The sequence below is a fragment of the Oryzias latipes genome, chromosome 5 (assembly GCF_002234675.1).
Source record: "Oryzias latipes chromosome 5, ASM223467v1".
In the NCBI taxonomy this organism is placed as follows: domain Eukaryota; kingdom Metazoa; phylum Chordata; class Actinopteri; order Beloniformes; family Adrianichthyidae; genus Oryzias; species Oryzias latipes.
In genome coordinates, this window is record NC_019863.2 from 13,036,704 (window position 1) to 13,046,216 (window position 9,513).

Sequence of the window (9,513 nt, forward strand, 5' to 3'; positions counted from 1 at the left end):
CACAGTTTCAGTTATATTATTTTTGATTTCATTATTTATATTCACATGGAAAGATTACATATATTTCTTAAAATGTATTGTTTTACTCGTCCATAGATTGTCCCTTTTGTCGTAAAGTGCAGATAATACTATATTTTAAATCCAGACTTCACATCATTAAATAGTATGTTTTTTTTCTTTTTCTTGTTTTTTTCCATGATGTAGTAGTTATTATTTACATTATTTTTCCACATTTCATTTCATAGAAAGAAAATCCATAATCCACTGTCAGCATTGATGGATGTTCAGTATGATGCAGGAGTACAGGAATGAAGTGAACAACTATATTTCAGTGGATGACACCATCAGGCTCCAAGATCAAGCAAAAAAGAAAGAACACTGCCTCTCAAATACACACAGGCATACAGTTTGCATATTGATCATGTTGTCTCCTGTATGGATGAGTTATTTATAGAAACATCATAACAAAGAGCTGACATCGCATTTCAAACAAGCCTTAATTGCGTGTATCAGTGTGTACATTTTAAGAACAAAGCAGCAATAGGTGTCTGGACGTTTCTTTTACTTTTGCCTAAGGAGTCTTTTTTAGATACTATGTAAGCTTTGTAAATTACCATGGAATTTATGCTGGAGAGAATCTTAAAAGTACATGAACCTAAATCTTTTTTAGTCCCCCTAACTGCCTCTATATAATCATTCTCTGCATAGATATCTCAGTGAATCCACTGGGCAACCTTCACATGGAGTGCTGGTGGGTTCAGCCTTTGAGAAATGTTGTTAATTTTAAAACATTATTTAAACAAACAAAGAACACTAGAAGGGCTGCCAGAATATCAGGTTTTATCAAAACATAACTGAATCATCAGGATTAATTTTCAAAACACATTCATGAGAATATATGTTTTCTCCTTCTTTCTTTTTCTGTGTCTTTCAGCTGCTCCCTTTGGAGGTCGCCACATCCAGTTATTCACCTGCATCTAACCTTCCTTATTCACACCTGTCTACCTTAGAGCAACTGTCGCTAAAGCAGCACATATGCTCTGACCACCGTTTTATTATTATTATTAAAAAACATAGTATCATAACGGATTATCTAAAAATACATTTTTTAGCATTTTGTCTGAATTTTTTAGCCTGTGATTGATTTAAAAATAACAATCCAAAATCTAGATATTTTTAAACTAATTTTTAAATCACAATAATTAATGTTTTGCATATTCTGACAGCCCAACTATATGAACTTGCAATGACAATAAGAATTATATGGGATGTAGATCCACAGGAAAAACAAATGGGAATGATTGTGATCACATTTGTGCTTTGCGCGTACAACTTTGCTGACTTTCAACCATAACAATGTGATGTCCAGTTTTGCTACAGTCAGTTTAGTTCAGAACCATCAGCAATGTCAAACAAGCAGATCAATGTTGAGGCGTTAACATTTATCGCTGATTTCTGTTCACAGAAAATAAACAAAGAGTAACAAATGCATGCATAGACAAATATTTTTGGTCAGACTGTGAGATCCTCTTATTCTTCCACTATAGCCCAACTCACACACGCACGCACGCACACACACATACACAAAAAACAAACAGCTGTTGCGTACATGTGCTTACACAACCAGGTTTTAGTCCTGACATTCAGTGGTTCCTTTTCTCAGTCTCACAGGCATACAGCATATTCAGTCCCTTACCAACAAAAAAAATTCAGTTGGAGAACTCTGAAAACACAATTCTGTCAGAAAGGTAACACACCTTTTCTTCACACAAAAGAATAAAGAATTGAAAAAAAAAAAACATCCTCTTATTTGCATTTTATTTAAATTAGCAACCATTGAAGATCCTAATCCAACTACACTTGGAATATCAGCAGCTTCTTTAAAATCTGGAACCTGTAAATTCTTTCAACACAAAACGGCAACACGTTCCAGCAGTGGACCATGTATCCTGATGTTGTTGAAACATCTGCAACAGACCCTTTCCCTATATCTATCTATCTATCACTTTCTACAATCCGATGTGTCCAGAAGAAGATGCTGACAAGCAAGACACAGGAGAGAAGCCAGACACCTCAGAGGTTAAATAACGTCTGCTACACTGTTGCTAATTAGCACTTAGCACTATCTGTATTGATGTTACTGCCTTTGACCATTACCTTGGCAGTGTTGAGCAAATGATGGAGAGCTCGAAGTTGGATGTGGTCCTAGAATTGATGAGTCTGATGCCAACTTTTAAAACAAATTAAGCGTCTGGCATCAGAGACTTCTCAGGAGCCCCATTTATATTCTAAGCAATCCAATAGCAATAGAAGCTTTCAGATAACAGTTTCCATAAAGTGAGAACAGCTATTATGTCCTCCCTGCTTTATCGAGGGTTGCTTTAAACCAGGTGAAGGAAACATCTATAATAAAAACGGGACTTGTGGCAGATTTTCTCAAAACTCACCAAAAGAGAAGGTTTTTTGGAATTGCTAGGGAGAGTGTGTTTTTGGCACTCTGAACTGGCTCTGACATAAAAAACAGTGGTGCTCAGAACACTTATAGCTATTAGCAGAGATAAAAAAAATGGCAATGATCTGCGCATGGTGGAAAGACTCTTGCTTTCTCTTAATTTCTAGAAGACTTTTTTTCCCCTCTTTTACAGAACCATATATGTACTGTCTATGTGCTTAATTGCATACATATATAGATTTATTTATAAGAAATAAATGAATCTAAGTTATTTTAGTTTTTTTTTCTTATAGGCTTCTTCTTTCAGTTTAACACATGCTAGGAATGTTTTGAGGACATGCAACACTAGGATAGCGTAAACCCAGAAAAAAAGGCAGTTGAGGGGAAGCACTTCTATACATGACTCTTTAAAAGTTGCTTTTGTTATGAGGACAGAATGCAAAAGACCTTTTAAAAAGAGACCACTGCAGGTTCATCACATTACAAGTTGGGATTGTTATTGGGTACTAGAGTGTAGGTTTAAGCTCCAAGTCATAGGTCAGTTTGCAGAAACCTGGCAGAAGTGAAGTGGCAACAACTTCTACATGGAATGTTCAAATTGACACACGTCTGTTTAATTAAAAGATCTGGTTCTGAAGCAGATTACTTCTTAAGAAAATCCTTACACATACAGCCTTAGTTTCTTGTAACAGCTACCTGCAGGCATCCTTTTAAAAGTGTGGATTTGTACAGAAGGCAGTGTACAGATACATTTACAGTGGACAGGTGAAGCAAGTGGCAGTTGAGAAACAAGTGGAACTTCTCATTCAGATTACAAGTTCATGCAGTAATCTATTGTGTTTACTACTAAAAGCACTAAAAGCACCTACCTGGCAGCTATCAGTTAAGTCACGGTTTAACTACCTGGCTAAATGGAGAAGCACTGTGAAAGTGATTCAGTGAAAAACTAAAGAAGAAGAAACATTCAAGCTGTCTTAAAGATCTGCAGTAAGACCAGTCTGGGTGAATGGAGGTGGGGGAAACTTGCATTGCAGTTCATACGGTGCATATAAGACCAAAGCAGTGAAAATTCAAGGCCATTCTCAGTCATTCATCAGATACTGATGTCTACAGGGTTAGAAAGATGTCAAACCATCAGCTGAGCGCTGATAGCTGTCATTCATCCTTTAAGTAAATGGGCGAACTTAGGCACCATCCTTGTCACAAGTTACTCACAAGCCGCATCAGCGCTGCTGGGGACTTGCTTTATGCCCGCTCATCCTCTTATCTCTAATTTGTGTAGCATAAGACAGTTTCATCTGGTCCTGGGAGAAGCATATGTGGTGCATGATATGCTTTTTGAAAAGCATATAGCAAAGCTAATGTGCCTTGGGAAATGAGGTACAGGTAGTCCAAAGAGCAGCTTGTGTTGTTTTACCTTTTTAAAAGCATTTTTTCTTCTAGTGTGTTCTCTTTTCTCCCCACCCCCCTTTATTTCTGGCTTTTTAATCTAGTTAATGATATGTTTTTTTAAGCCACCACACAGACAAAGTCAGCTCCATGCAGAATTGCTAAAATTCTAACTTTACATAGTTTTAGTTTTTTTTTTAGTTTCTATTGCAAAAGACGGGATGAGCGCAAAGTGACAAAATGGCATTTGCAGTATTTATCAGTCTGTAATCATCAACATTCTGGTTTATATTGCCTTGATTTTACCAGAACAAATGAGATGGGAAAATATTCCTTTGACCCATCCTTTCGTGCTCTGGCTGAGAGAAAAAGACAGACAGCTACACGTCTGTCAGCATCTTTGTGATGTTTACATAGTTTGTATTAGCCAGAGTGCAGTTAGCTGTTTTAAGGTTCTCTTCCTGAAAGTCCTCATTGCTGTTGTTGACAGCCTCCTGAATCTCCATGTAGTCCGATTTGCTGATGGTGGAGCCGCTCCGGCTTTTCTTTAAGTCCTCAGCTGAGTCAGTTTTGGGCACATTGACCTGCAGAAACTGTGCTTGCTCCTCACCTTCAGTCTCGCGGTGATAGAAGTAGTTAAAGTTGGACACAATGACAGGCACTGGCAGGGCAATGGTCAGCACACCTGCAATGGCACACAGAGAGCCCACAATCTTGCCACCGATTGTAGTTGGTACCATGTCACCATAGCCGACTGTTGTCATGGACACAACTGCCCACCAAAATGCATCTGGGATGCTCTCAAACTGTGATTCAGGCTCATCTGCTTCAGCAAAGTACACAGCACTAGAGAAAAGGATGACCCCTATGAAAAGGAAAAAGATGAGGAGACCAAGCTCTCTCATGCTGGCTTTTAGGGTCTGACCCAAAATCTGAAGCCCTTTGGAGTGACGAGAGAGCTTGAAGATTCTGAAGACTCGAACCAACCGAATTACCCTGAGTATGGCTAAAGACATGGCTTGTTGGCCTGGCTGACCATCCTCTGGCCTGTCTGCCAGCTCTGTGCCAAGAGTGATGAAGTAAGGAATAATGGCGACAATATCAATAATGTTCATTATATTACCAAAAAAGCCTGCTTTGCTTGGACAGGCAAAGAAGCGCACCAAAAACTCAAATGAGAACCATATAATGCAAAGAGTCTCCAGGATGAAGAAGGGATCAGTGAAGTAGGTGGAGGTGTAGCTGATGATAGTTGTGTTGGTCTCCGGTGAAAAGACTTTAGCATGGGACTTGTGCATGTCGTCTTCATCGTTGCGGAAAATGGGGAGCGTCTCCAAGCAGAAACTTACAATAGAGATGAGAATGACCATAACAGAGATGATGGCAATAATCCTAGCAGGACCTGAGCTCTCTGGGTACTCAAACAGTAGCCAAACCTGTCTCTGAAACTCATTGTCAGGGAGAGGCCGCTCTTCCTCCTTGATGAAACCTTCATCCTCCCTGAACATCTCGATGGCTTCTTCGCCCAATTCATAAAAGCGAATCTCTTCTGAGAAGATATCAAGAGTGACGTTGACTGGCCTTCTCAGCCGGCCTCCTGATTGGTAATAATACAATATGGCATCAAAGCTGGGTCTATTCCTGTCGAAAAAGTACTCGTTCCTCAGTGGGTCAAAGTAGCGCATCCTCTTTTTGGGGTCCCCCAGCAGAGTCTCAGGGAACTGAGAGAGAGTTTTGAGTTGCGTCTCAAAGCGCAGGCCTGAAATGTTGATCACCACCCGCTCACAACATTCATGGTCAGCCTCCGGGTCGTAGTCCTGTGGGTGCCCTGGGTGCACGGCCGCCTCGTCAGAGGGGTCGCCTGTTGCGACAGTCATTCTGCAGGGGGACGAGGCCTGCACTTTTTAGTGAGACTGGGTCCTGCAGCGTGAAAAACTGCAGGCAGGAATCAGGAGAGAAAGGGTGCTGAAGATCGTAAAGACCTGACGCCCGCAGGTTGTCACTTATGGTTTGGCTGCATTTAAATCAAAAAGAGAAAGGAAAGAGAGCAGGTTAGTCTGAGAAGTGATGCAGCATTACAAACTTCTGTGTAGCCCTGAGATACCAAGAATTTGCTTTTAGTTTCAAGTTCAAGGACCTATGAATAGAAAACAATGAAGACAACCTCTAAAATATGTTTGATCTGAATAATGCAAAGTGAGTCTGCTGTGCAGAAGCTGTTAAATCATCGGCTAATCATCGGTAACTTGAGGCTAAATAATATGTAATTATTGACTAAACACAGGTATAAAAAAGGGGGCTTGCGAGAAAATTCATTGCTGAAACTTCAGAATTAGGACACTTGCGTGCCGCAGTAGACAATTACTTCTAAATTAAATGGGAATACTCAATTGACGCCATGCACAGATACGGCAATGCAGCAGGAAAGACATTCAGACAGCAGTCTGACTTAAATTTCTGCTGTCTAACACAGAAAGGTTGCTTTGGATATTTACAATTTCATTTGAGAAGAATGCTTTAAAAAAGAGCACAAGTGGGTTTATGAGCAGACGTCTGTTTAGTTTCGTTGAAAGATTTTAGTCCTGAAATGGTGCCCTACACTGAAATATTAAAAAAAACACGTATAAATAATTTACCCTCAGAAGGAAATAGGTTCCCAGAGAAAAAACTGCACCTCTGCCTCACGCAGACTGAACACAGTTTTGACAAAAAAAATGAAATAACAAAAAAAAAAAACAAAAAAAAAAAACATTTTTCATGGACCATAAATACTGCATGAATGTTGGACCAGCCATCAGATAGTTTAATGGGCAAGAAAAACAAAGATGCACGAGATCACGTCTGATTCGCAGAGATATCTTCCATACCTGCAGACATCTTTCACATCTCCAGGCCAGACGTGTTTTTCCTCTGGTTTCAGGAATGTGGAGGATGATGAATGATGAACACTTCAGCCTCAGGTATGCCAGAAAAATGGATATCCAATTTGGGCCAGTCGATTATGTTCCTCTTAGGTTGTCTGCAGCATCCTTGCCGCGCGCACCGCGTACAGTATGTGCGGGTGTGTCCTCGCTCCCCCCCCATCGACTCCTCTCCTCCGGGTAGGCTGTCGTGGGATGGAAATTGGGGAGAGAAAAAAAAAGGAGGAGGGAGACGATCAAGGGTGCGGGTGCTTCCCTTAGTAACCGAAGGTGCTGGAATCAGCAGATCTTTCTGTGTTCGCCTTTACGCCTGTGTGACGAGGCTCTGACTGCAGGTGCAGCGTCTGACCAGACTACAGACTACATCTGCAAACAAAAGAGGCGCGGCGAGGAAAAGGAGGGGGGATTAACTTGTTACCAGAATGGTATCAAGATTCCCAAAGCAAAGGGGGAGTTGGGATGGAAATCGTTTATTTTCTTTTTACCCCCCCTGTCTGGTGTTTTTATTTGTCGGACATGTATGGAGTTAATTCAGTCTCGATGAGCATCTTTATGAGAATCCAGTCTGAGCTGCAGAAACGCGCTGCAGACAAACTCCATCCCCGTGTTTGGGGCGCAGAGGAGCCTCCTCACAGCCGTCATGATCATCATGGTGGGCAGAGCGGCGTCCTCAGACACTGACGTGAATCGACATGCATGAAAGAATCTCCCCACGTTGTGGGCTATGAGATTTTGCAATTTCTCATTGCCTGCGCCCCGTGGATATGCGCGTGTACAACAACAAACATGCACAACAGCCTGTTTGGATTTGCGCGCATGTATGCTCCTGCAGGAGGTGGGAAGCTTTTATTAAGTGACAGAAACATCTGTGGGTGAAAGGCTTGGGCCGCGGGCTGCAGGTTACTGTACAGAACATGGGCAGACCTGCAGTCGGACACTGTCATGCATACCAAGAGAAATCTGGTCATTGAGCTTGAAAAGGGAATAAAGGACAGTTACAGTTTTTCTCGGTCGCTTTAGTACAATTCTCGGATCAGAATTGTAGTTTGCAAATACGTGTGTACATTTGTCAAAACAATTTGTACAAACAGCAAAACACTATGGATTTCTTGCAAAAGCCTGTAATTTGCTCAAAATCTTTAGTTCATCTCTCAAAACTAAGTCTTTTTATGTCATTGAACATGTCAGTGCCATCAGAATGTAAAGTCCTTGTGTCATTGTCTACGAACAAGACAGTCAAATTACTTAGTCATGTTGTCAATATAACTGTGTACTTTAGAGGGAAGTTCTGATGTAAACTATGGCTAAAGTTTTGATGACAATAATTGTAAAATGTAAGTTACACCTTTTTTGTTTGATTGCAAGAGACTGGACAAGATTCACATTTACACATTTATTGTTCATATTGTAATTTGTTGACAGACCATGTCACACCAACATAGAAAAAACCCACTGCAAACAGTAACACAAAGGGAAAAAAAGATAGGACAATATTCTGTACAACAGTACAGGCAGTGCAGTAGGAATTGGTGTGGTATTCCTACACCTCTTGTCGTTCCTGTATGTTAGGCCACAAATTCTCATCCACATAACAGCGAATATCCTCTCTTGCAATGCAGCGAAATGTTTGTCACATTATGACAACTTGGTCAACCATTTTGCAGTTAATGACTTATACGATGAACTAATGACTAGATGTTTTGAGGAGTAAGACTATTGCACAGTGAACTATATAATACATTTTGATCAACATGACATAAACAATTGATAATGTAGCAAAGAGCAGAGAAATTTACATAATCATTTGCATGGATGTACCAGAGCAATTGCAACTTGTTCAAAGAAGTGACAAACTGCTTATATGATGTGCACAAGTGACATCATGATGTGAAGATTGAACAAATAGTTTTGGGAATTTCATTCTGATCTGAGAATTGTACTAAAGCGACTGAGAAAAACTGTATATGTATGTATGTACTATAAACAGCAGAGCATGAGCTGTGTGGGGGGGGGGGTGATCTGACAGAGGCACCGTGACACTAAAATTGCTTCAAGTTTACAAAATCACTGTCTGAACTCTTGAAACACTTTATAAGGGTCCGGATCAGTCATCTCTCCAGTGTCTGCTGCTGGCTCAGAATGCACCTGCTCATATTTGGCTAACATGAACACATCTCCCCTGTACTTGCTGCTCTTCATGGCTTCTAGTTAATTTGGGGATCCCATTAAATATTGAATTAATAGTCTTTAAAGCTCTGAATGGTCCAGCTCCAACATATTTATCTGCTGCAGCATCATACTCCAGGTGAACATTTCCGATCTTGCTCCCAGCTTGTCCTGAAGGCTACTCAAACAAGAATCACAATTGGATAATAGCAAATTTGCATTAGCTGCACTAACATTTAGAATGTTCTTCCCCTCCGCATCTTCCCCTCTGCGACATTTTAATAACTCATTCAAATCTCAAATCTTCATTTAAACCAGATTTCTTTTCCCTGGTTTTTACACATAGTTGATCTTGACTTTTATCTTAACCCAGAGGAACCCATGGTGACACATCAGTTTAACAGAAAAAGACATCAAAAACATATTTGGTGGTCCATCTGGTCTGTGGTATATCACTCAAATTTTTCCTTTTTAGGAAAAATAGGTCTGGATCTATCTATCTGGTGATAGACAAGTTCATTGTCTATCAGCAGATTTATACATGCATGTGTGCATGCAAGAGCTTGGAGGATTATCTCAATTATC

The 9,513-nt window shown here is 40.3% G+C and overlaps 1 protein-coding gene across 1 annotated transcript; it reads right to left on the reverse strand.

Annotated features, from left to right (window-relative positions):
• On the reverse strand, positions 1-7,415 carry LOC101171484 (potassium voltage-gated channel subfamily A member 2). The gene is made up of 2 exons (XM_004068718.4): positions 6,709-7,415; positions 1-5,855 (listed from the first exon to the last, which is right to left on the reverse strand). The coding sequence occupies exon 2, from the start codon at positions 5,716-5,718 to the stop codon at positions 4,222-4,224; it is 1,497 nt and encodes a 498-aa protein (XP_004068766.1). The 5' UTR covers positions 5,719-5,855; positions 6,709-7,415; the 3' UTR covers positions 1-4,221.
• Positions 7,416-9,513: the final 2,098 nt, after the last annotated feature.

Excerpts from the sequence above, each read along its gene's own strand:
- LOC101171484 (XM_004068718.4), bottom strand. The coding sequence starts at position 5,718 with ATGACTGTCGCAACAGGCGACCCCTCTGACGAGGCGGCCGTGCACCCA.